Consider the following 27,929-nt stretch of genomic DNA (forward strand, 5'->3'; position numbering starts at 1 on the left):
TGACCGCGTCCGCTTAATAGAGGTTACCGTTGAATTACAGTAAATGTGGGAAGCAAATTTCGGGAAATTGATGGGTGACCCCTTAATAGAGGGTGACCACTACGCACTAATTTTATGCACTAATTCTATTGTCTTCTTCAGTTTACCTGTCGCTATTTTGCACTATTTGTTGGTATTTGTTTCACGGTTCTGGTAAAATCACTCTGAAGTGCAGGACTATTTCCAATTGAAAAGACTATTAAAGATATCATTAGACAAATATGAACGGAGACGTATCCCGTCTTCTGTGTGTACAGATACCCAGGTGTGTCCTATCGCATCAGTTGGGCGGTAGCATATTGTAAGGTAAGTTCTACTGAACTCTTTGTGAAGCAGATCCTTTTTAACTTATAAACAGAAGATTTTTTAACATTTCGAATGTTTAGTCAAAGTTCCACCTAATAAGAAATGTTGTCCTTTAGCGAGAACTGACTGCTATTACCTGTTGATATTCGCAAACGAAAATGAGTATGAAATCGGAAAGATTGGCCCAGCTCTTTAAAGATCATGTTCATCGACTGACAAACTTTTTTTGAAAGCTGACGGTCATTGTTCTGCTTGACAACTCTACTTCAAATCTATCTCAAATAAGATCAGCGTATCCCAGTCAGATTTTGCTTATATTTAACCCCGTTCCTTGCAAAAGGTAAATCTAGACATGAGGTGTTGCAGAATAGTTTCACACCTAGCTTGCAAAGCGAGGTATGTCAAAACAAACTCCTTTATAGGAAGTTTGTACCGTCATTTTCCTGTCTAAATAAGAATGCTTCGAAGGTCTGACTTTGCATGATTATTCCTATCTTTTCACTCTCACTGGTACTTATAATACTTTACACCGTATCCCTCCTGTACATAGGGATTGTAACCAATTTTCAAGCGTGCTTGTCTCGATAGTATGAAATATTTGGCACCAAATAAATTACACTACCAGAGTGGAGGTAAGAAAACTGAAGTCAGATTAACCTTGGTTGCTTTTGGCGACATATATCTGAACCAGCGTCTGCTTTTCGAGACACTAGATGAAATGTTAATATAACAATGAAGTCTTTTCCCTTTTTTAGGTTTAGTCGTCTGTACATGGCGGTTACGTTTTCAGTGGGATCCTCATTCTGTAGTGTTCCAAATTTCTACTCCCATAAATTTTAATTTAATATGAATTTCTTGCAATTTTTCCTTTTAAAATCTATATGTGAAAGGCAGATCATGCATAATGCAGCTCGCGTGGCGGGCAGGTGCAAAAAGCGGAGGTGTTCGGTGGAGGGACGGAGAAAAGCGCGAAAATCCTTACCCTCTCCCTTTTTGCCTTCCTCCCAATCCCCTACCCCTTTCAACACTTGCTACGCAGGCTATGTATAATGACTATGTATATTTTCTCTTAATTTGAAAGATTTTGCAAAAGCAGTGGCAGATTATTTGGAAAAACTAGTACATAGTAGTGATATTTGATACAAATGTAGCTCGTAAAATGGATAAAAAGTTCCCAAAACGGAATGGCTTAGTTCCAGCATGCCTTTGCAGGCTTGTATCTGTTTAGAAATCATTACAGAACCTATTCTAACAAGTCTTAATCTTCCGTACTCCAAAGGATTAACTTATCAAATACACTGAAGGAGAGCATCGAAGATGGTAACAAAAGAATCATTATTCATAGTTTTCGCGCTTTTTGGGAGGTTTCTCGGAGCAACTTCTCCTCCAGCAAAAAAAGGTAACTAAACAGCCATGAATTAATCAGGGATTAATGGTTCAGTTCTCCTGACAGCACCAGATCAGTTATGATTGTCATATGAGATCATTTGAGAACAAACAGAAAGACTGCTGACCCGAAAAACCAAGCGTCATTGCACCTTGGGGGCCAATAATGTTACGGTTTCTTTAACGATCATCCAAAACAAGGCACGACACACAACCAAAGAAAGGGATAAAGGAAAGATGAAATCCGTTTTATGTAGATGTTTTTGTATGCGATGGAGCGCTTTTATTACCTTAACTGAATATAAGTTTAGTTAAAAATGAGTGGAGGTTGTTCACGTTACTTAACCTGTGCAGCACTACTCATCAACGGAAAAGAACGTAAGGAGAAATCAAAAGGAACCGGTCTCCTGACAGGAAACGTGACTGATTAAAGAGAATCAGCTTTCGCCAACAACAAGAGTGAACAACAAACAAATATTGATGAGCAGGCAACTGATCTACATTTTTTTTTCTCTTTAAGAAAGCTTAAAAAGACAAGCGTATGATATGAACGCCTTTCCTAATGACATCAACAAGTGTCTGTTTACCGCGTGGACAACTGCTTCTGGAAATCCAAACGCCGTTTTGAGCAAGTCCGTTGAGTGTAAAGGGTATAAAGGAAGCCATGTACAGCTGTGCTATGGTCTTGAACCACCTAAGGCACAGTTTGCTGCCTGCTACAACAAAGAAACACTTACTCCAGACTTCACAGGACATATTGTAATACCCGATATTGAGGGAACAGGAAGAGAAGATGAATGGAGAGAAGACGAAGGAAAATTTGGTAACGAGTCTTACTTTCTTCTAACTTTTCTCTACCAGGCTCCGGTTGCTCTAACGTTATATAGTGCTCATTACCGGAAAATTCCTTTATCCAGTGGATAAGTTATAGGGAAATGTTCGGCACTAGACACAGTGGGTAGCGTTATCCACTTTTTTTGAACAACTGGAGCCAGAACAGGAGCCCATATCGCCATACAAATAAAAAAAATATTTGGCAGCACTTTCATAATCTAGATTCATAAGATCTCATAAGTGTATAAGTTCTGAAGTGCTGCATTATAGCGAATAGCTATACAAGTGCAAAATGAACGGGATTGTTTGACATGGATAAGGAGAGCTAGGGGGAGAGATTTACCAACAGCAATTAATAAGCGTCAGTTGCATGACTATAACAAAGTATTACAGTATAATTGCAAAAGCTACTTGAATTTAATTATTGATAATCCTTTTTAAATTAAATATTTAAAATAATTTGAAATATGTTAAACATTGCTTATTTTTAACCATCAGTAGGATTAATTATTCCGGAGACAAATTTGTCTCTCAATTCAAAGCAAGTGATATAAATGAAATTAATTGGATCTTATCGAAGAAGAACTTGGACAATCTAATAAAAAGTGAGTTTCATCTTCAATTCTGTTACAATTTCAAAAACTGCATAACCTTTCATCACGTGGTATATTGTCGTATCATACCTGTCTCAATCCTAAGTTTGAGCACAGCTTTGTCGTCTTCCTTTAAATATCACAATCAATCAAAAAATTCTCAAACACATTTTGTATATACAGCCTAAAGATGAGGAATCTCTCGTTGAACAAGCTTTTTTAAGTGTCCTTCGACTTACACTGTAATAGCAAAAGTAGCTTCCACTCTCGTTTAATGAAAATGTCAGAATACTTTAAGCTTCCTGACTTTAACCCTGATTTATTAGATATAGCTATGGTATAAAGGTATTTAAGTTCAATGAAACAGGAATATATCTCATATTGGCAAAACACCCTTCAACATTCTCAAAAACTTGAATTTTATAGATCTTTTAAAACCGATCATACCTCCTCTAGTTACTTAACAGTTAATGAATGAGGCTGAGTATCTTATAAAGAATTATGGATATCGAGGAGGGTGTTATCCGTCGAGGCCGTAGGCCGAGGCGGATAACACCCTCCAAGATAATTCTTCATATGATACGAAATTCCATAATTCTTCATATGATACGAAAGCCGAATTCAAGAACTGTTTTATTATTCATTCAAAATAATTCCTAGTTTAAAAACGTAACTAAAATATGCTTACCTCCATCGATCCATCGATGTTCAGTTCATCTTCGATAGTGTACGTTTAGGTTTGTCCAGCTCCGCAAATCAGTTCTCCAAATAGCAGATGTCGCCCTTCGAGTTGTCTTCTTGCTGTTCTTGCCATGTTTTTAGCTATTTTTTCGCCTAGTTCTTACTCTTGAAACGACTCAACCTCGTCCCCAGGTGCCTTAACCTGCGAAAACGCTGCATTTTTGACGCCATTTCCTCGTTAAAGTCAAAATTCTTCCAAATTTGGTCATCCGTAACTGGTTATGGTGAATTAAACGTGTGCTTTTAGCCAATCAGAATCGGGGAAATATTTTGAATGAATAATAATTAGATTTAACAAGAGGAACAGCTGGGAGAAGGGCTTTAGTAGAACTACGAATAAGCAATCACAAACTAATGATAGAAATAGGCAGATACAATCAAACTACGAAGGATAATAGGCATTGCCCTTTTTGTGGATGCAGTGTAATAGAAGACGAAGTTCACTTTCTTTTTCAATGTCCTACATACTCTATGATTAGGAATAAATTTTACTATAAAGTCAAGACTTTAAGTCCAATTATTACCCAGTTACCTATAAACGGTTTGATTAATGAACTGATGAACTCTTCTAATTACTTTATCAATATACAATTCATAAAATATATTTCAGCTTGTTTTGATGTTCGTGACAAATTATTATCAAAGTAACGTAATTGCCCTGTGTTGTAATTTTGATTCCTAAAAATAGCTTTTGTGTATGTGTTGGTATGGTCATGCAAATAAAGCTCGTTGTTGTTGTTGGACTGCTTATTCTCAGTTTCACTAACGTTTTTTCTGGAAGGGTTCTTCCTTGTTAGATCTAGGTAGGCAGCGGGGCTATAATTCGCTTTAATTATGTAATAAAAATTAAGTTTTTGTGAATGTTGAAGGGTATGATTCCAGTAAGAAATATATTTCTTTTGCCTGATCACGGTAGAGAAACATATGCCTCTCCCTTTCATATCTCCATTGACGCAGCTAGGATACTTGCCATGACGCCAGTTGTTTTATCATATGAAATGCTCCACTAATTCCTTGTCTACTTGCACTCCACCTTACAAGCCCCAGTACCTCAATCGAAAGTAGAAGACTACGATCCTTACAGTCAAAAAGGCCTGTTCGACAACTATGACATCCAAAAGCAGTATTTCTTAGCCAAAGGACATCTGACTCCTAATGCAGACTTTAATACAGACGATGAGCGTCTTCTAACAATGATAACTACAAACATTGCACCTCAGTGGCAGAAGTTCAACAGCGAGAATTGGTCAGGATTGGAGAAAGGTGTACGAAGATGCGCAAGTTCTAGCGAAAGAGAGTTATACGTTTTTACTGGTGTGGGTAAGTATAGCGAGCCTTCAACGCGCCAGTGTATTCGCCAGCAATTTCCTGACATACAAGGAGAATACATCTTTTAAATAAAGAAACCATTTAATTAAAATAAATCGAGAAAAAGCAGCGATCGACCGTTAAAGAGGTTCAGCAGTTTTTTGAAGTAAGACTGCTGACACCACGTTCAACAGTTGATCCACTCTTTGTAGCCGGTATGCTTTCAAGTAGGCTTCCATGCGTATGTTTAAATATGTTTGCTCTTGCTGTTCCGCGTGTGCTTCGGCTGCTCCGAGAACAAAACGTTCAGTGGCTTCGATTCAGAGAAAGGGTAAGTGCATTAGTACACCACATTTGAACAACTGACTATGCACTTCTGGAATTGATGCCGTCACTACCATCAATCCCATTTACTATAAGCCTAGCATTAGCACTTCGTCACTAAAATCAAATGGCGAATAATTAAGTGCTGCTTCATAAATAGAGAAAGGCGAAGAAGGAGTAAACTGTGACCAATTAAAACAGTTTTACAGTTTTTACTGTAAAGTGGAACCCAGTCTTACGGCCATTTCGGTAATACGGTCACCTCGATGTTACGGCCACTTTTTTTCGGCCCGGCAAAACGACCATACATTTCCTTACTGAAACTGCAAACCCCCGTTAATGCGGTCACCCGTTAATACGGCCAACAGCCACATTTTAAAATCCCAAACAGTAGAATTTCTTATAATTTCACCCCGTTAATAAGGCCACTTGCTCGAAATTTTTGGAAAATTAAAATGCCTGTGACATGTCAATTTCATTGACCTAGTACTCTGAGCCTGTACTTGTGCTGTTTTTAGGCTACAGTACACATAAAGTGCACTTGTTGCGATGTTATAGCCAAAGTTTAAAAGTGTTTTATGTTCTAAAGGAAAATTTTAAGTAGTTTTTTTTTTTCAATTACTGTACGCGATATCTACATTCCGGTTGTTTATTAATGAGAACAGTTGTTCAAGAAATGCGAATAAGATATGATTGAGCAAACAAAAGATAAGGGTATAATATATTGCATGAGCCACCAAGAGGCAACTCGTGAATTCAAAGAATTTAAATTACCACCTTTTCAAGAGAAAAATTGTAAGCCTTTAGAGAAAGGCACATTCATGGATAATTTCCTCAATGGCCTTAAATAATTGAAATTGATGAATGAATGCAAGAATGCAATTAGTTTAACTTGTTTAGTATCTGCATTTTACCTGACTATTATAAACTTTAAAGAGTGTCAATAAAAGTTAATTCAAAACACCCTGTGTGCTCTTGTTTGAATATGACCGCATATGAAACACTTCTTCGTTTCAAGCTACAGTATCAATACAGATAGAATTCTGAAAATTACAGCCTTTAGTTTCTCATGTCCTCCATCTTTGACTGAAAAGCAATTTTGTTGCACCAATATACAGGGTCAGGAGCCAGCCTTACACAGGGTTCTTTGGTTGTAAAACTCCGGCATGTAGGCTTACCAAGCTATACCATATAGTAAAAAGCCTGGTTAACAAGGGGATTTTGGTTAGCTTGGCATATAGCAACCAGGAAAACCAGGCTTCAACCAGGCTCTTAAAGTATTCAATGAACCAGGCTTACCAGGCTCCAACAACATGTGCAAAAAGCCTGGTTAACTAGGATGGCAATCCTGGTTTGTCTAAAAGCATGCAGGAAACCAGACTTTATAACTAGGCTCTTGAAAGCGTTAAGCGTTGTGATGTAGCGAAGATTTGACAAATAACTATGACAGCGACAACAGGGAAATATGATGTTGCAAAATTGTATTTGTTTCATGTACTGTGAATGTGTCAGCTCTAAAAGGATTAGCTTTTAACTCCGCATGCCTTAAGTATAATTTTTTCTTGCTTCTTATAACTGTGACGTTGTTTCATTCGGTCTGGTAAATAAATTTAACCTCAATGCTTTGACACTAAGGCTAGCGTTTTAAACGTCACCGTCACCTCTCCTCTCCCCCCCCCCCCCCCCCCCTTCCAACTCCCACGGCCCGCAAAGGTTCCCGCAGGGTATTCCAATATAGCAAGCGCACGGTAGATGATGAGAACAAGGGGTTGGTTGTTTTTTTAGCGTGCTTGGTACAGTGCTAGTAAAGAAAGGGTTGGTAGAAAACATCAACAAAGTATCAGAGAGAGCTACTGTGACAGAGACCCAAAAGATCTGCACTGATGCTGCGATCTGCACGGATTCTCAAGAAGGTGTTCAGTGTATGAACAGAATGAGTGACTTGAGTGACTGATGTTCGAGGTGCATGGTTTGCGCCCGGCTGATGCACAAAAAGAACATGAGCAAAAACTGTGTAAAAATAATAATGAATTTTGTGTTGCGCGATTATCACATTAACAATTGTTAATTGCTCGATCATTACAGTGATAAAAAGCTAAAAAGTAATTAACACAATTTATAAACCATACGATATTTTTCAGACAGCGAGTGCAGTGACTTGAGCAGAGGTATGATGTGACAAAATTTGCTCTACTGGAATACCACTGACGCGCAGCTGCATTCTGAACTCTCTGTATTTTGCGAATATGGCATTTGGGAACTCCAAATAAGAGACTGTTACAATAGTCTAGGCGGCTTGATGTAAAAGCATGAATTGGTGGTTCTGTACATTCTTTGGTTAAGTACTTCCTAATTGTTCTAATGTTGTAGAGATGATAGAACGCTGAAGAGCTAGACTAAATGATATGGTCCGCCATAAATAAGTTCCGTCTAACCAAACTCCAAGAATTTTCAAAGGAGCTATATTTGCATTAATGAATTAAACGTGCGAAATATTTACTTTGGTGAGCTGCTGTTTCTTGCCAAACAAAAGAAACTCAGTCTTAGCCTTATTCAATGATAGTTTATTATTATGCATCCAGTTCATGACAACCTGAATACAACGCGCGATAGCGGAACTAACGCAAAGAATGATTCACACACCATACACCAGCTAGCTGTGAGCAAAATAAAAAGTCGATCTTTTTAAAAGAAATGGTAACTTTGCAATTGTGCAACCATCGTGTTATGGATTCAGTTGGGAGGTTTGACCCGGGGGGGGGGGGGCTCTTTAGGAATTTCTGGGTGGGGATGTGCCGCTAAGACCCTGGAACCCTTAACCTATACCAGAGCTAGCTCAGCTGAATTTTGCTACCCTATATTAGAGTAAACTCCCCAAATCCCCCTACCCTAGAGTAGCTGTTTTCCAGAAACTACCGAGGTCATTAAAAATCTTCAACCAACTGATCAGTTTCCTGAAAAATGATACCCTATTCTAGACCCAAATGCTCTCATTTATATACCCTATCCTAGAGTAAACTGCTTAAAAACCACACCCTTTACAGCGGCACATACCCATACAGCCCATATATGGCAAAAGTACCCCCCCCCGGGGGGGTTGACATGTACCAGTTTGGGAAAATCCGTCGGTACCACTAGAAAGAACGCCTTAACATTACTTCAATTTCCGAGTTTAAAAGTGATACGTCCTAAGCGAGCGAAGATATACAAACAAACGTCACCATACAAACGACTGTAAAAGGTTTGGACTTTGAGGAGCTATATCTTGGTTAGTTTTCAACAAATTACTTTCAAACTTCGCAGTTTTACGGATTTAAAGACGCTCTTTCTAGCGCAGTTGACGGATTTTTCTTTTCTTGTCCACGTCAAGAGTTGAAAAAACCCATGGATGGGTCTATTATAAAAGACCATTCGCTGCTACCAAAGCAACCCACAAACTTTTTTTCTTTCAGACTCTTACTTAATTTACCAACTTCAAAAACATTCTCGTATTGAATCTGAATTCTAAACGCTTTTCCTTTGTTTCTTTTATTGAATGTAGCTTCGCCCTTCAGCCCTAAATTCATCCTGTCTTTCAATAATTCCATTTTTTTTGTCTCCCGGTTTCACAATTTTCATGACTTTATTCTGATGCTATCTAGACAATTCCTAGTATCCATCATTTATTTCAGTAGTCTGTCTGGTTTACTAAGTTACCCTAAATATTAAACGTAGTGACCTAACGGGGTTGTTAGGCAATGAGCTTACAGTTTCTACCGCAAAATTAATGAAACAGGTAATAATGTATGCTTGACACACACAATAGTTCATTGTGGGGTTATTGAAAAGTAAATGATCAATGACTGTTCAATGAGGCTGTGGTCATCATTTTTCGGTATCCAACGGTGAATTTTTAAGTGTCAGACTATTCCAATTGAAAAGAAGACTATCAAATAAGCAATTGGATAAATATGAACGCAGACGTAGCCCGCCTCAGTTCTGTGTGGACAGATTCTCGCGGCAGGTGTCCCATCGCATCAACTGGGCAGTAGCATATTGTGAGGTAAGTTCGAACTGTTTGCAGGGATCCTTTGAAACTGAAAACAAAAGATTTTTTTATCATTCCGAATGCTTTATACTTAATAAGAAATGTTGTTCTTTTGCAAGAAGTGGCTCAGTTACCAGTTGTTTTTCGCAAAAGAAGATGAGTAACAAGTGCGGAAGATGGCCCGGCTTTTTAAAGATTTTCATCGACTGTCAATTTTTTTTTTTTTGAAAGCTAGCGGTCATCGTTCTGCTTGATAATTCTACTTCAAATAAGGTGTCTCTAAGCCACAACTTCCCTTTTAATCCCGTCCGTTACAGAAACCAAAATTTAGCCATAAGATGTCTAGTTTCACATCTGGCTTGCAAAACGAGATGATGCCAAAACACACCCCTTTACGTTTGTCTAAACATCTTCCACTCTAAACGCTTCGGGTCACTGCTGTCGATTGTCTGACTTTGGATGATTAATTCAGGGATGATTGGTATCACCTTTTCACTCACCCTGGTGATCATAGTCCTTATGACTCCTCCCGTACATAAAAGGATTGCAACAAAATATAGAAGACAGTTTTCAAGGGTGCTTGTCTCTATTGGATGACATCTAAGAAGTTTTATTGTCAGACTGGAAGCAGGATTGAAACTGGCCTCAGATTAACCTTGTTTGCTTTTGAGATAAATCAAAACAGCCTAATGTGTCGAATTTGGAAAAATATCATCTCAGTCTCTGCAATCTAGAGGACCGTTTCTTTGACATGAACGTGCTTTGCTCTTTTCTATTTTTTTTTCATTTATTTCTTTTAACTCAATGTGAATTAGGACTCCGATGCATATAATACACTAAATTTTGGTTGCACAAAAAGTGTGTGACGTGGCAATACGGGCTTAAGAATCGTTTCTTTTTTTAACACACTTTTGCCACCCTTATTACATCAGCGTCTAGGTATACTTTAAAGCATTTAGAAACGATCTTTTTATAACAATAAAGTCTTTTATTTAATGATAACGAAGGAGCCCAACCCGTCCTGGCGGTATTCAGTGGGGCCTTCATTCTACAGTGTTCCAAATTTCTGCTTTTTGCTCCCATAAATTTAAAAAGAATTTCCCGTAATTTGTCTTTTCAAAATCTATATATATTTATGTAAAAAACAGATCGTCTATGATACTTATTATTATTATTATTATTATTAATTATAATCATAATTGCTATTATTATAATTATAATAATTATTATTATTATTATCATTATTATTATTATAAAACATTTATTTATACCTCTCTTAATTTGAAATATTTTGTGAAAAACCCAGCAGATTATTTTTGAAAAACTGGCACATAAATCACAGCGATATTTGATTCAAATTTAGCTTGTAAAAGTGGATAAAATGATACCGAAACGGAATCATCAGGACCAACTCGCCTGTGAGTTCCTGTATTTGTTTAGAGATAGAGCATACTTTAGTCTAAAAAAACTTTTAAAATTTTCTTTACTCCAAAGGATTAACAAATCAAATACATTCAGTAAAAGGAGAGCAGCGAAGATGGGAACAAAAGAATCATTACTCATGGTTTTCAGCCTTTTTGCGATGTTTCTAGGGGCAACTTCCCTTCCTACTGAAAAAGGTAAATAGTTAACAACATCAGCTGTTATTGTCGTATGAGTGTCGACTTCCGGCAAACAGAAAGAGTTCTGAATAAAAGTAAACCATAGAAAAAGCGCCAGCGAAGTGCGGGCCAGTAACCTTGTGGTCTCTGGCATGACGAACCAAAAAAAGACTCGTAATTAATTAAGAAACAAATTGATCTTGAAACAGACAAACGAAGGATGAAAGCCATTTTTAAATTTTTAAGCATGTCAGAAAGCACTTTTATAAGGTCAACTGGCTAAACGTTGAGTTAAAAATGTGCGGAATTTACGTTACTTAACCTGTGCAGCACGCAGTCATTAACGGAAAAGAACACAAGAAGATATTGAAAGAAACTGGTCTCCTTACACGAAAAGTGGCTGATTAAAGAGAATCAACTTTCCTCAACATATAATGAAGCTTTAGTTAAAAAGTCAGTGAAAACCAAACAAATATTGCTAGACAGGCAAATGATCTACAATTTTTCTTTTTCTTTAAGAAAGCGGAAAAAGGGAAGGGCATAATGTTAACGCCTTTTCTAATGACATCAACAAGTGTCTGTTCACCGCGTGGACAACTGCTTCTGGAAATCCAAACGCCGTTTTGAGCAAGTCTGTTGAGTGTTAAGGGTATAAAGGAAGCCATGTACAGGTGTGCTATGGTCTTGAACCACCTAAGGCACAGTTTGCTGCCTGCTACAACAAAGAAACACTTACTCCAGACTTCACAGGGCATATTGTACTACCCGATATTGAGGGAAAAGGAAGAGAAGACGACTGGAGAGAAGACAAAGGAAAATTTGGTAACGAGTCTTACTTTCCACTAATTTTTCTTTGCCAGAGCAGGAACCCATATTATTATCCGCATGAGACACCTTTTCCAGTACTTTCACATTACTAAATTTGTAAGTGTATAAATAGTGCATCGTTATAGGGAATACCGTAAATTTCCGAAAATAAGCCCCTCCAAGTATAAGCCCCTCCAAGTATAAGCCCCTCCAAATATAAGTCCCCCAAATTCGTAACGCAAAAAACCTTCCGTTAAATCCCCTCTCCAAATATAAGCCCCCCCCCCGGGGGGGGGGGCTTGTACTTGGAAATTGTCCTGTAGTACAAAGTAAGACAAGGAAAAACAGTAAATTTCCTCCCAACTATAAGGCTAGCCCAATCCCTCCGTACATAAGACCCTCCGAATATAAGCCCCTCTCAAAGGGCCTGTTGAAAAATATAAGCCCCGGGGCTTACTTTCGGAATTTCACGGTAGTTATAGACATACAGAGTGAACGAGATTGTTTGACACAAGTCACATGGGGTGAGCGGAGGTAGCTGAGTTTCCATCACGGTAGACAAACATATACCAACCCTTTAATAATTCAATTGATTGAGCTAGGATACTTGCCTTGTCGCCACTTTTTCCTTTTTCCTAATGATAAACTAATTCCTTGTGTATTATTTTGCACTGCACCCACTAGCCCCAGTACCTCAATCGAAAGTAGAAGACTATGATCCTTACAGCCAAGGAGGCTTGTTCAACAACTATGACATCAAAAAGCAGTTTTTCTTAGCCAAAGGACATCTGACTCCTAATGCAGATTTTAATACAGACGATGAGCGTCTTCTGACAATGATAACAACAAACATTGCACCTCAGTGGCAAAAGTTTAACGGCCAGAACTGGCAAGAAATGGAGAAAGGTGTACGAAAATGCGCAAGTTCTAGCCGAAGAAATTTATACGTTTTTACTGGTGTGGGTAAGTAGCGGGCCTTCAATGTGCCAGTGTATTTGCCAGCAATTTCCCGACTTACAACAAGAATGCATCTTTTAAATCAAGTAGCCATTTCTGCAGTTTTTTAAAGGCAATACTGTTAACATCACGTTCAGCGCTTGATCCACTCTTCGTAGAGTATGATTTCAAGTATGTTTCTTAAATGTGTTTGCCCCAGCTGTTCCGCCAGTGCGCATTTCAGACCACGTGCAGTGGCGTCGATCCAGAGGAAGAGTTTGGAGGTCCCAACCCTCCTTTCCAAATGCATTATGATGCCAGTTTTTTAATCAATTTTCAATGTTTATTGAGCTCTTCTGGAATTGATACCAACTATGGATTGTATTCACCTGTCATTTATTATAAGCCTAGCATAGCATATCGACTCTAAACAGCGAATTACCTTGCTCTTTCATGAACATAGAAGAGCGAAGAAGGAGCAAACTGTGACCAATTAACCCGAGTCCCAATAGTGACCAACATCAATTTTCTCATAACGATAGACATACATTGTCAAGAGATTGGGTTATGAGAATTAATAAAATGATCACCTAAGAGAAAATGCTTTGATCTTTTATCAAATTCTCTCAACTCATTCTTTAAGGAAATGTATAGAGATCAGGTTGGAGAATTTGTATGTGGATATTGGGACTTAAAGTGTTAAAACAGTTTTACAGTTTTAAAACATTGTTCACTAGCTTGGACCCATTCCCCTAAGCTGCCTCGATCCTTCCTGAGGTCCCATAATATGTAACAGCTGCCGGCATATTCTATCAAGACTACACCAAGGTAATAAACAATTATTCCTCGAGCCGGCACTTTTCGCTACTAGTGGGCTATAACATATAGCCTAGTAGTAGCACAACCAATCAGAACACAGCATTGATAATAGATCACTAGTTGGATTTTACTAAAAAGGATTTATCTTTAGCGCACCTAAGGTTCTTTTTCCTTTTAGGCGGTAAAGCAAGAGATTCGAGCGGTGAAGTTATCTCTCTCAAGAGAAGAGTTTTGACCCCGAGGTGGTTTTGGAAAGCCGTTTGTGATCCAGTGGCGAAGCAGTCGATCGTCTTCGTGGGTGAAAACAGCGTTGGCATCGCCAGCCAGGCTAAAACAAAAGGATGCAATATGATTGAGCAAACAAAAGATAAGGGTATAATATATTGCATGAGTCACCAAGAGGCATCTCGCAAGTTCGAAGATTTTAAATTGCCACCTTTTCAAGAGAAAAATTGTAAGCCTTCAGAGAAAGGCACATTCATGGATAATTTCCTCAATGGCCTTAAATAATTTAAATTGATGAATGAATGCAAGAATGCAGATAGCTTAATATCTGACCATAACAATCTTAAAAGAATTTCAATAAACGTTCGTAAAACTTTATAATGTTGTGGCGTCTAGGTTTCTCAGTTCCTCTTTCTCATGCACACGGTGGGCTCTTGTTTGAATATCATCGGATATGAAATACTAATTCTTCTCAAGCTACTCATAACCGGTAAAAATTCTGTAAAGCCTTTATTTTCACTAGTCCACCATCTGTGACTCGAGGAAAGTAGCTTTGTGGTACAGTGAAGATTTGACATATAACTAAGCAGGAAATAACGGAGAAATATCTTACTGGAATATTTACACTTGTTTCATGTGAATTTCATCTATCAAAAATCTTAGCTCCAGTTGAAAGTGTAGGTGCCGTATCTTGTGGTGCGGTTATTAAGCTCTCCCCGCTTTCCTCTGCAAAGGCTCGGCCGCTGAGAATTCCAAAAAAATTAGAAATAATCAAAAAATAGCGAGGGCGCAGTGGATGATGGGAAGAGGGAAATGCCTCTCTTCTTCTATTTGCCCTTCCCATCTTCCCCCGCGCGCTCCTTTTTCCGTCTTCCCAGTCTCCCAAGCACACATGGAGTCCTCTGCGGAGGAGAAGGACTGAGCTATCCCTATCGTGGCCAATATACCTTATCGACTCGAGTAATAAAACTAAATCTTTGTGTTTCACTCCCCCAGTAAGGCAACACCATGCTGTCTTTAGCATATGAAATCCTTCATTAACCTCTTCAGTGCTTGCCTACTATCCCATGATGCTAGTGGCTCCTGAAAATCGCTCAGTTCTGGGGATAATTAAGTGAAGCAACCGGGGGCGAAGGGTGAGGTGGGAAAGGGAGAGATTTTTTGCCTGTTCACAGACCCTTTTTATTTTCTCTTTACAGATCGCCGCGCGATCTCCCCCCAAATTTATGGGGGTACAGCAATCGGTATTGAAAGTTAATGGGGGTCGTACTTTTCGTGTATCTAGATGCCAAGGCATAAGCTGTTTTCCAATCAGTAGTACATCCCCCCTTGAAGACTATGTTGTTTCATTTTGTTTGGCTTTGCACTGGTGTGGAATTTTGAGAGAGTCAAGTTCCTTATAAACGACCTTAGCCTTTTAGTGCTAGAGATAAGGAATGCCAGTCTGGTATGATCGATAAAATGGGATCTTGTGGAGAGTTTTTATTATGATGACTCTCTTAGGGCAGGATATAAGTCCAAAATATTCTAATTGTTTTATTTTTATTTGATGAATTCGATAAATCTTTCCTTTGAGAGAATGAAAGTTGAATGGTTTCTTCTGATAGTCTTGAACTCTTTCGCCTTTTTTTTTTAGTTAACTTATGCATATTATAAATTTAGGGGCGGATTATCTTTCTCAGGCGAATTGGGGATGGCCAATTTTAGCCAATCTGAACAACATTGTATAAAAGCTACCACCGGAGTAGCTTAATAGTTCAGTGACCCGTAACTATGATGAATAACAAATGAGCCGTGAAATCCTTTTTAATTTGAACTGCGGCTTATCGCTTATAACTTCCATTGCCGGCCAGGAGAAGATAAACCTTAGAGATTTACATTACGTAGTGCAACATTGTGATAGTTAAGGACACTAAATATATTAATTATTATTGGATTTTCGTCAGAAGGTAAGGACTTAACATTTGTTTGTAAATTCATCACACCTTTCTTTGTCTGATCAACTCAAAAGTACAAGTTTACGAGGAAACTAGAACCATCATGTTTGAAAAAATAGGTTCAACAATACCCTCATTACTTTCTTTTCCTTTGCCAAGGCAGGGCTTGATTGACACTTATTTGAGATATTTTTCTGGGAGGGTCTTGACACATTTGTTCCATGGTTAGCTCGAAAGAAATCGGTGACACGGTACGCAGCACGTTAGGAAAGATTTATTGCTTGCTTGAGGGGTTTGAGAAACTATATTTATCGTTCTTCCCGTCCATATCATTTGCCCAGTGAATTTTAAAATAAGAACGCCTGATTCATCTCTGTTCATTTCTTTATCCTGCGGGGATTGTTTTGCCTTTTTTGTCTTCTTCGCTATTTAGCTAAAAAGTGTTAGTTTTCACTTTTAATGATTGATTTAATTTATGTTTATTTATCAAAGGAAAATTTCTAACATCGTTTCAAAACTTTTAAATCGACCTACAAATTATTTCCAGACAATGAGGTAACCAGTTCCCAAAAGCATTAATTAGTTATTACAGGAGCCTGCTATAGGCTCCTGATTATTATCAGGTCTCTAAACAAACCTATAACTAGAACAATAAATTTAAAATCCTGCCTTATGTGTTTCATTACTATTATGTTTCATTGGGATGACACAGTAAAGCTGTTTTGTCTAGAAAGAAATTAAAACAGTATACCCTTCACAATTGAGTTTATTTTTACCGTCATCTTCCGCTTCAAAACGCCAAAAAAACAAAGGAATTTGTGAAATTAAAGAGTGTGTCTTCAGTGAAGTTTATAGTCAGACTTATCTTCATGTAAGTTCAGGGGCACCCAACTACGATTTCCTCCAAAATACGTTCAAAACAGTTTTGAGGCTATCCTGAGTACTTTTAGACCTCTAGAAATGCATTCCAAGCGGCGCTTCAAAATCTTTATCTGTTCGGTCATCCTAGAGGAACTTAGGTCTTTTCGAAATTACAAGGGCTTCAGTATTATTTTTCAGAAAATTTTAGGTTCAATAATTCAATTTAACGTTTTACGAAAATAAGAATTTTTCTGATTCCTCTCTCGATCACATTTTATAGAAAAATAGTGTAACCTGGGTTGTAAAATATGAAAAATTAAACTTCAGAAAATCGTAGGGAATTTATTAGATAAGCTTCGAAAATTGAACACGAATGGAACGTTGATCTAGAAGTTCAGTTCAGCCGTCCTCAAGCAAAAGAAAATTCTGGGCAATATTTGCTTCTCCGAACAGATATTTCACAGAAAACGGTTGTTGCCATGGGAGCCCCTGTAAGTTAACTTAGACAGTTTACGTGCTCACTGTCCAAGTCATGAGTTGAACCCGTACCCAGGAACAATCCACTAGGCAACGTTGCCGACCTAACTCCGTAATGTAATGATGTGTTGCGCCTCTATTACAGAAGAGGAATTTTCTTTTTTGCATGGATCGTCCTTATAAGTTCTAACTAAGTTTAAATCAGTAAGTTCTAATAAAATTTGTCTTCACTTGATTTGTCCAACGTTGACAGATAACAATTTAAACAAATTATAAATTTCTTCAGTGGATTTTTTTCCATTCGTGAAGTTTTGTTTTTGTTTTCTGCTGACAAAACCCTATTCCTCTACAGAAAAAAATTACAGGGTATTATCGCTCATCCCGAGAGGTTTATCCCAAGTACCTTGGATATTTGTCATGTTTGCCTTAAGCCCCATTATGCAACATTGTTGGCCAACAAATTATCAATGTTGAATGTTACATGTTGCTAGGCTTTGATAGATTAATTTAGAAAATTAGCATAATATGCTACTAGCGGTGCTCGCATATTTCTAAAATTATGCCAGTAATTATGCTTGTTTTTGTGAATTATGCTCATTTTAGCATTTCGATCTCCATAATTCTTCATAAGAAGGCTGTAAGATACTCAGCCTCATTCACTAATGTTAAATAATTCATAGTCTGACAACTATAAAATCTCAAACAATAAAGAATCAGCACGCGGACGCCATCTTGGGCAACTGAGCCAGCAATGCGTATGCGTTAGGTCACTTTCTGTGGCATCCAGGTCTCATGAATGTGACAATCAGCTGACAAAAAATCGATTTTGTTACTTGAATTTGCCTAAAACACTGCTCTTGAGTCAAAAAATGATTGGGCAAGCAATAAATGACAATTTTGTGCTGCAAAATCTAACCAAAAGTGAAAATAATGCTAGCAGTGCATTTTCTGAAAACACGTATGGAAATCATGCTCGTAATGACGAATTTAACCAATAATTATGCTAAGCGTAGAAAAATCTATCAAAGCCTACATTTTGCGTCCGTTTACACACCCTGTTGCTTGTTGTTGGGAGTTGTCGCACAAAGTTTGAAACCGGTCAAACTTTTGAGGCCACAAATCCCAACATTTCTTTTGTTCCGTGATTACCGAAGCGTGCCGTTACAATGTTGTATCCGTTTGCATTTTTGCACAGCTCTTCCATCATTGATGGGGCCACGCACGTGCATTATAAATGGTTTCAAAGTCTTATCGGTTGTATCCATACCGTAATGCACTGCAGGTCCCAATATTGTCGGTGAATTGTTCCTTCTGTTTGCACGTAGCTTTACGCATGTTTAAACTCCTGTGCAGAATTTTAAATTAGAACGATAAACTTATCCATACGGCGACTAACACGTTTAGAAAGAAATGTTGGAACGTTTAAAAGTATATAAGCGCAAATCCTTCAAGTTACGTTTAAGGGAATCTTCTGGCTTGTATCGTATCACAGCTCTGGTGAGTTGTGGGCTGTTCTGTTTTACAACTTTTAAATTTCGCTGACTATATTTTGTTCAGGTTACTCCAGAATGCATCCTTGTAGTCGGTTAGACAGGTTGAGAATGCTAAATTCTTACTTTGTATATTCTTTTAAATTAAAAGGATCTCGGGGATTTCTGGCTTATACTAAGACCTATGATGCGAGTCAAGCAAACATTGGTAGCCATCCTTCTCTTACTGTCCATCCTTCAGGGGGCAACATTAGAAATAAATAAAAAAGGTAAATCTCTTTCTTATAAACTGTTTATAAGTATTCCAATCTCCCTCTTGAATGAGCTTAGGTTTTTAAAATACATTGAATATAGTTTGAAGCATTGTTTCACGTCAATAACTAGACCGTGCAAAATGATGCAGTATTCACACCAACACTATTGATTGTAACGAGTTGCTATTAGTTTCAGTAATGCACCAGAAGAGAGCTGTCCAGCAACCACAGGAGCCGGACATGAATTCCTTTGCTTCAGACTTCAACAAATGTCTATTCAAATTCTGGACCACATTTTGTGGGCCCAGAGAATCTGTCCTTCAAATGCCTGTCAAGTGTCCAGGAGGAACTTCAAAACAGCTTTGTTATGGTGTAAATCCTAACCAAGCTCAGTTTGCTGTTTGCTACAGCACAGAGACAAAAATTCCGCTTTTCACTGGACACGTTTTGGATCCCAATATCCCAGAAGGTGGAGGAAGAGATGCAGATTGGAGAAGCGACCCCACTGTTGGCAAGTAGTGTAATTATCTTCAAGGGTCGATTTCCACCACGTTAACCTTCTGTACGGTGGCTATAACACCTTTAACCGGCACTCGTTTGATTAACGATTATTTGTTAATTAACTAGGAAACCAAAACTCAGTGGCGCAAGACGATGATTACAAGGCCCCGCAGAACCAAATTATAGACAACTACAATCAACAACAACAACAGTTTTTTTCCAGAGGTCATCTGACTCCAAATGCGGATTTTGCAGATGCCGACCGGCGCTCATACACAATGGTAACAACCAATATTGCACCGCAGTGGCAGTTATTCAACGCCGCAAATTGGGCTGAAATGGAAAGACTGCTAAGAGGGTTTGCAACCCAAGAGAATCATCCACTTTATGTATTTACTGGCACAAGTTAGTATCACATTTCAACGTTTTCACTTACGGTATTAATAGTAGCAATTCATTTTCTGAGGGAAGGAGGGACGCTATCGAACCAAATTACCAAGTAAACTACCATTATGGTCTGCGTTCATTGGCAGCGTATAAAACAGACGTAGGTCTTCTTTCCAGCGTAATAGGATTACGTACAAGGCACAAACGCCTCAAGCGAATATCGAATGACCAGCTTTATTCTCGCTATACAAGGTACTTTCATTTTTCTAGCATAAGTTATCATTCTGTCATTACGAATCATAATCTCTCCCAAACTCCATCCAACACTGTAAATAATAATAACAATAATAATAATAATTATAATGATGATGGTGATGATGATTGTATTTATATAGCGCTATTTACTACTAATTGTCAAAGCTGTTACTGAGATAAATTATAGTAATAATGTTAACAGTAAAACATAGAATGCCAACAACATAATTGGAAAAATACAACAAAATAAACACTATATTAAAAATCTGTATATTAAAAGAAATCTCTAGATCAAAAGCTGTGTCTTTAGTGATCTCTTAAATTAATTCAAAGACGCTGTTTTTCCAATTACATATTTGGAGCTGCGATAAAAAAAAGATATATCTCCATACGTTTTTAACATCAGTAAGTACTATTCAGTGCAACTAAAAGTTGAGACATTCTTTACTCCAAGAATGTAAGGACCTAGAATATTTCTGATAACTCAAAAGATCGGAGATATACGAAGGAACCAGACCATTTAGAGCTTTGTTCAGCTATAAAAATACGGAAAATCCTCTATTGAGCCATTTCCCCTCTCAAATAAGCCTAACCTGTGGGTGGTCAGGCCCTCCTTCTTCACTTTTCTATTGTTTAGCCAATAATGACTGATGCCAGGAGCCCATAACCCGGAGCGTCTAACTTCCATACTGCGCCTATGCAACGGCGTTTTCACAAGGAGGTTTATTTTAGATAAGCTTTTCCCGCGAATTGCTTTCGAAAAGCCAATCACAAGCAATTGCGTCATTAATGACAAACTTTTAATACGTAACTAGGACAACTCCTTCACATTGAAAAAAACATAGCGAACACACGTGAGGAATCTTCAGAGAAGTCTTCTGACAGTACTTCAAACGACAATTTCAGTTTTTCACGGAAACTAGGGGCCACGTGATGTGGTTAAGATGGACGGCCGTGTGTTTAAGTGCTCCGCGTAACATTTCGTAAATTTCTGATGTTTAAGTGTTCCTTCTCCTTTTTTCTATTTGTTTTGTTATCTTGTTTCGTGTGTCACATTATGCCTGAGTCTATTGCCAACCTAAAGAGAGAAAATAACGATCTCAAATCTAAAGTTTCAACGTTAACGAAGGAGATTTCAAGACTAAAAGACTTATTTCAACAACAAAGCAGCAGTGTCGCCCCTTCTGCTAAAGAAAAATCTCACAGCCTTGAATTCCTAAGCAAGGAATATGATGACTTTCTTCTCTTCAAAACCACTGCCAACAAAGAGCTGCAACGACTAAGTTCACAACTCTCACAGGTCAAGGCCAGGGTGGACGCCATTGCCAACGCCATCGATGAATTCCAAGAATATAGCTTTCAATACAATGTTAAAATTGTCGGTGTTCCCGAGGTGTGTTCTGACGAAGCGGCTTCAACAACAAGTAAGCTTTGTGTAAAATTGTTTAAAGAAATGGGAGAGAATATATCAATCCAAGATATTGACACTGCCCATCGTGTCCCGCAAAGAAACAACGCCGGAAATCCAAAGCCTATAGTCTGCAGATTCGTGAGACGGCTGGTTAAGGAATCTCTAATGTCTCATCGGAAAGAAATTAGCAATGTAACCCCAGCTGCGGTTGGGCTACCAGAAGGGTCTTCATTGTCTTCGGCCAGAATTTACGATCATCTTTCACCAAGAATGCAAGCAGTCCTATTCCAGGCTAAAAGAGTTAAAGAAGAGCTCCACTATCAATATTGCTGGTCAAAGGGTCCCGTTATTTGTTTACGAAAAGACTCCACATCGCGGATAATCAAGCTCAAGAGCATGGCGGACCTCGACGAACTTAAACGTAAATTGGCCATTGAAGGTTAGATTTTACTAAAAATGTCTATTGTACACGATAAAAAATGACTTCTCACAAAACAAAGAAACAGTGCGAGCTCGAAGATAAGACCTTACTCGCGCAATTACCATATTATAACTGTAAAGTCCTGACTTCTGCCCACCCACAGTTTAATAGTTTAATTGATGATAATCGACCTTCTAGAAAATTGCTAGATTCTCTCAGTAGTCTCTACGACCTTATTGTATTCCAGCTAAACTCTCTTGATAAACATATTGATCCTGATATAAATCTCTCCTCAAACAAAATACGCTCAAAATATTATTCCCCACACAGCTTTGCGCAGTTTATTGACAGCAAACAGTTGCAATCAAAAATCTCCTTTTTACATACAAATATACGTAGCTTAAAGAAAAATTTTGAAGAATTTCAACATCATGTTTTAAGTGAAATGAATTTCCGTTTTACTATGGTGTAACAGAAACTCGTATATGCGATCGTGAATGTAGTTTTAATTTTGTACCAGAATTACCAGGATACTGTTTTGAATCGGTCCCAACACCTTTATCTGCCGGTGGTGTTGGCCTGTTCATTGATCAAAATTGTAAATACCGCGTCCTTGAACGAGTCTCCAATTCTTGCTATCAAGCCCTATGGATTGAACTTCATCTGCCTAACAATAAGAAATCTGTATGTGGTGTTACTTATAGGCAACACAATAACGCTAATGAGTTTCTAGAATACTTGACAGATTTTCTTGAACGGCAATGCCGTCAAAAACAAAATATTTATCTCATGGGAGACTTCAACATAGATCTGTTAAAATATGAAACTTGTAGTTACACACAAACCTTGCTCCAAACAATGCAAAGTTTTTCAATGTTCCCAGTGGTTGATAAGCCGACTAGAGTCTATGGTAATTCAGCAACTTTAATTGACAATATTTTCATAAATAATCCAGAGAATAATATGGTCAGCGGCAATATCGTGTCCGATACAACAGATCACTTCTCTCAGATGTGCATATTAACGTCGCACTGTAAACCATTCTTTCCAAACAACAAAACTAAGGTTCGTGACTACTCTACCTTCAATGCAAAGTCTTTCATTGACGACTTGCAGAATATTAATTGGAATAATATTTGCAAACATATCGATGCTAATCAATCGTTCTCCAGGTTTTACAAATGCGTCAACAAGACAATTAACAAACACGCTCCTTTAAGAAGTATATCCAATCGTAAACAAAAATTCCTTGCTAAACCATGGCTGACTGCGGGTTTAAGAAAATCAATCAGGGTAAAGAATAACCTCTTCTATACCTCAGACCGTGACAAATACAAATTATACAGAAATAAAATCATTTATCTTACGAGATTAAGTAAAGCGAACTACTACCAAAGTTTCTTTGATCTCAACATATGTAATATGCGTCAAACTTGGAAAGGAATTAACGAGCTAATTGGAAACTGTAAAAAGAAAAACAAGCGCAACTCAACTAACTCTATTCGCTCAAACCCGAATGAGGTTCCAACTAGTGACCCGAAGGAAATAAGCAATATTCTTAACAAATATTTCGCCACTGTTGGGAGCAAACTGGCTTCTAAAATTCCTCAGACCATAAATACATTCTATGATTATTTAGATCCGCCACTTAATCGCACTTTCTTCTTTGATCCTATTATTCCGGAAGATATCAATTTAGAAATTTCAGTTTTGCAAGACAACAAGGCCCATGGTCTTTACTCATCTCCAGTTAGGCTGCTGAAATTGGCAAAAAGGGTCATATCCGTACCTCTAGCCACGATTTTTAATCAGTCTATTTGCTCAGGGATTTTTCCATCTAAACTAAAGTGTGCTAAGATTATCCCGATATTTAAGGACGAAGATGACACGCTGCCCGAAAACTACCGACCTATTTCTCTGCTCTCGATTTATAACAGGATTTTTGAAAAACTTATGTACTCCAGAGTTACCAAGTTTGTCAAAGATTGCAACATTCTCTATGATCAGCAATACGGTTTTCGCAGTAAGCACAGTACTCAGCATGCTGTACTTGATATTGTTAACACAATTCTCCAAAACATGGACAACGGTAAATTTTCGTGCGGTGTTTTCATCGATCTCAAAAAGGCTTTTGATACTGTTAACCATGAAATTTTGTTAGCTAAACTTGAAAATTATGGTATTAGAGGTGTAATCAACTCCTGGTTCAGATCATACCTGACTGATCGGAAGCAAACTACGGAAGTTAATAATGTTGTGTCTGAGGCTGAAACGACCTTGTGCGGCGTGCCACAAGGCTCAGTCCTCGGACCACTCTTATTCCTACTGTACATCAATGATATTTACAAGTCCTCTTCGTTATTTGCCTTTTATCTATTTGCTGACGATACTAGTATAATACTTGCAAATAACAACCTAAAGGAACTCGAAACACTTGTTAATCGCGAGCTTGGCAACGTCAACGAATGGCTAAAGGCCAACAAACTGTCCTTGAACATAAAAAAATCAAATTTTGTAATCTTTCGTCCCCGGCAAAAGAATATGCCCTTCATACCTAGGATTAGAATTTTTGACTCCGTGACTAACACCTACGCAAACCTTGAAATGAAAGATTATGTAAAATATCTTGGCTTAATGATTGATTCAAATCTTTCATGGAAATACCACATCGAATCTATCTGTCACAAAATCAGCAAGTCGATAGGAATTATAGCTAAAATTCGACATTATGTCCCGCGTCGTGTTTTACTTTCAGTTTACAACTCATTAATTGTCCCTTACTTGACTTATGGTATTTGTGGTTGGGGAAATTGTGCCTTGACATTTCAAAGAAAGATCGTAACTCTACAAAAACGGGCCTTACGTCTCATTTACTTCAGTAAATCTAAGGAACACGCCGTACCCTTCTTTCTCAAATCAAATTGCCTTCCCCTGTCTAGCATATTTTTCAGAGATTGTAGCTATTTATTGTATGATATCAACAGACAGATAGCACCAGTTAGTATTCTCAATCAGTTCGTTAAAACAAGTCAGATTCATAACTACAGAACAAGATCTGTCTCTAGCGACTCGTTTTATGTTAAGTTCTCTAGAACCGATAAAATGTATGCCTTTTTCACGAGAATCGGTGCCCAAATTTGGAACTCTATTCCGTATTCGATTAAAATACTTAAACGTTCGTCCTTTCGTAAAAAAATAAAGGAATTATTACTAAATTTTTTGCGGCCAGAAGATGATTATGTCGAAGTCTCCCGTCTTATTAAGTTATTTAATACTTTAGGTTAGCCTCTCTTCGTAATCGTTATGTACATGCCTTGTTTTATGTTAGTTTAAATTCTATTTACTGTAATATTGTAGTGTCTTCACTGTTATTTAGTCCATCTATATATAAATCTTGTTTTGTAAATTGTGCTCAGCTCCCCCCGCCTCGATTAGTTCATAAGCTATTTGCGGGTGGGAAAGTAATGTAATTAGTTATTTTCCAATTTTCAATAAAATTTGTTGTTGTTATTTGTTGTTGTTACTAGCAGTTCAGAGCAAGATTTGCAAAACCTAGCCAGGACGTCTACTTCATCGACGACAACGCATAATTCACGCAAAGGGAATTACATCGAAATCATCTTGGAGATAGCCGACTGTGAAAAGGTCCAAGCGAGCTACTAACAGTCTAAACGACGATCCAATGCAGCAATTGACCTCGTGGAACAGTTAATTTCGCGGGAAAAGCTTATCTAAAAATAAACTCACTTGTAAAAACGCCGTTGCACGAATTTATGGCAGTTGAACGCTCCGGGCTGATGCTCAAGTGTCAAAGGATCAAGCGAACAAGGCGCAACTAGTCGATAGACAGATTTCAGACGTCTATATTTCAAGTTTTCTCGGGGAATCATGTCTCCCGGTGCTCATGCAATAACCAATTCTTTGAGAAAAACATTATATATTTCCTCTTCTCCTGATCTCTTTCATTGACCATCATCTGTCCATAAATTTATGTCACGTCAGACCAATCTGATTACATGTAAAATAACATGTGGTATTCCGCAGGGGTCTATTTTAGGCCCTCTCTTATTTACTATTTATATTAATGATCTCCCTTCGTGTACTGAATTTGTTTTCAAAACCCAGAATGTATGCAGATGATACTACCCTTACCTCATCTGCAGAAGACCCATGTGTCCTTGATCATAAAATGAATTATGATATGAATTTAATTCAGTCATGGCTGTCAGCAAACAAATTAACTTTAAATGTTAAGAAGATTAAATACATGCTTATAGGGAGCGCATTTAAGTTATCCCAAATAAATAGTGACTTCACTGTCAAAGTCAATAATACACCCTTAGAAAGAGTGATTAAACATAAATCCCTTGGAGTTCAAATTGGTGAATCTTTGAACTGGCGGCCACACATTAATACCATATATCCGCTGGTATTGCTATCTTAAAGCGTGTAAATATGTAGAATGCACTGGTAATGCCATATTTTAATTACTGTGGTGCTGTCAAAAGATGCAGAATAGGGCTGCTAGAATTCTCACCTTTTCTAACTATGACGTTCGCTCAAGTGTTTTGTTGGATGAGCTTGGCTGGGAAAGGCTAGAATATGTAAGACTTCAACAGTTGGCTGTGACAATGTATAAAATCCATAATAATCTTTCCCCGTCGTATCTGAGGCGGATCTTTACCAACACCGCAAATGTGCATTAACACAATCTTAGAAATTCTGAGTTAAATTATTACGTCCCCAGACACTACAGAGGATCTGTTCTGTGGAACAAGATTCCCTCAGAGATTAGAAAACTGCCTAGTTTAAATGTTGTAAAACTTCAATTCGTGGCAAAGATTATTGTAACTCTTGTTATTAATAATGTAAGTTTTTGTATCTTTAACATTGTAGTCAAATAGTTCCTTAGAGTATTTTAGTCTAGTTTTAAACACGATTCCTAGGAAGACCATGTAAAATGATACGATTTCGTGTATAAATAAAGATCGATGATGTAAGGTAATTGAGGGATACAAGCCTTCCCAGACTTCAGATAAATGACTACTTGGTTGACCGCTTTATCCCTGTACGACGGCTCCGGTGTGACATTTTTCGATGGCCTGTCATAGATATCCGAACACAAAGTTACGAATTATAAGTTTGTGATTATTATTATTGTTGTTGTTATTAAATTTTGTTTGTTTGTTTTTTTGTTTGTTTTTTTTTTTTGGCCATTTTCAGTTCTCCTTATCAAAAGTAAGTCTGACTTTGTATTAACGTTGTTATATTCAAGGTGGACAGGCGAAAAATAAAGCTGGAGAAGAAATCAAGTTAAACCAACGGGTTGTAGTGCCCTTGTACTACTGGAAAGCGGTATGTGATCCACTTCACTTGCAATCGATTTTCTTCTACGCTCGTAACCCAACCGACACAGCAAGGGCTGATAAACAGGAAAGAGGCTGTGAAGAAGGACAACAAACTCAGACATCTGGAATAGTCAAGTGTAACAGCATAGACGACGGCATTCAAGCGATTGAAAATGATGTCCCTGGGGCTATACTCAAGATACCGGAGTTCACCCGAAAGAAAGCGTGTAAACCTAATGAGATGGGAGCGTTATTCACCGAATATATTCGAGGTCACGCTAACTGGAGTTAATATTTAATTCCTTCGTCTGTCGTTAAACGAATGATATAATCGATTAAAAACAGACAAAGTTAAACAATATATGTTTTTTTAGGGGGGGGAAGGGGGGGCGGGGGGTAGTTGGGTGTGTGGTTAATGTTTGTCACCCTGAGGCAACACAGTACTTATAGTACTTATAGTACTTATACTTCTCTTTCAAACGCCTGGTAGGCGTTTGAAAGAGAATAGGAAGACGATTCCGGGCGTGCAAGAAGCACTTATGTTTAGAAACGAACGCAAAGGCGAGAATGGCACAAATGGCAAAAAAATATATAAACAAATTGGATGCCAAAAGGGGCCCCTTTGAGAGTGGCAAGTTTGT

The 27,929-nt window shown here is 37.9% G+C and overlaps 3 protein-coding genes across 3 annotated transcripts; all 3 read left to right on the forward strand.

Moving 5' to 3' along the window:
* The first annotated feature begins 2,277 nt into the window (after window positions 1-2,277).
* On the forward strand, window positions 2,278-6,494 carry LOC140944105 (uncharacterized). The gene is made up of 2 exons (XM_073393229.1): window positions 2,278-2,554; window positions 4,941-6,494. Exons 1-2 carry the CDS (start codon window positions 2,278-2,280, stop codon window positions 5,294-5,296), a joined length of 633 nt encoding a protein of 210 aa, XP_073249330.1. The 3' UTR covers window positions 5,297-6,494.
* Window positions 6,495-18,972: 12,478 nt separating this feature from the next.
* LOC140943853 (uncharacterized) lies at window positions 18,973-27,613 on the forward strand. The gene is made up of 2 exons (XM_073392972.1): window positions 18,973-19,871; window positions 27,216-27,613. Exons 1-2 carry the CDS (start codon window positions 19,745-19,747, stop codon window positions 27,578-27,580), a joined length of 492 nt encoding a protein of 163 aa, XP_073249073.1. The 5' UTR covers window positions 18,973-19,744; the 3' UTR covers window positions 27,581-27,613.
* Window positions 21,166-22,017, forward strand: LOC140942548 (uncharacterized). Its single transcript, XM_073391465.1, has one exon. It carries the CDS (start codon window positions 21,166-21,168, stop codon window positions 21,961-21,963), a length of 798 nt encoding a protein of 265 aa, XP_073247566.1. The 3' UTR covers window positions 21,964-22,017.
* Window positions 27,614-27,929: the final 316 nt, after the last annotated feature.

The sequence above is a fragment of the Porites lutea genome, chromosome 7 (assembly GCF_958299795.1).
Source record: "Porites lutea chromosome 7, jaPorLute2.1, whole genome shotgun sequence".
Lineage (NCBI taxonomy): Eukaryota > Metazoa > Cnidaria > Anthozoa > Scleractinia > Poritidae > Porites > Porites lutea.

Excerpts from the sequence above, each read along its gene's own strand:
- LOC140944105 (XM_073393229.1), top strand. The coding sequence starts at position 2,278 with ATGAACGCCTTTCCTAATGACATCAACAAGTGTCTGTTTACCGCGTGG. Across the intron at positions 2,555-4,940 it reads AGAAGACGAAGGAAAATTTG|CCCCAGTACCTCAATCGAAA; the intron begins GTAACGAGTCTT and ends CCACCTTACAAG.
- LOC140943853 (XM_073392972.1), top strand. The coding sequence starts at position 19,745 with ATGGTAACAACCAATATTGCACCGCAGTGGCAGTTATTCAACGCCGCA. Across the intron at positions 19,872-27,215 it reads TTATGTATTTACTGGCACAA|GTGGACAGGCGAAAAATAAA; the intron begins GTTAGTATCACA and ends GTTATATTCAAG.
- LOC140942548 (XM_073391465.1), top strand. The coding sequence starts at position 21,166 with ATGCCTGAGTCTATTGCCAACCTAAAGAGAGAAAATAACGATCTCAAA.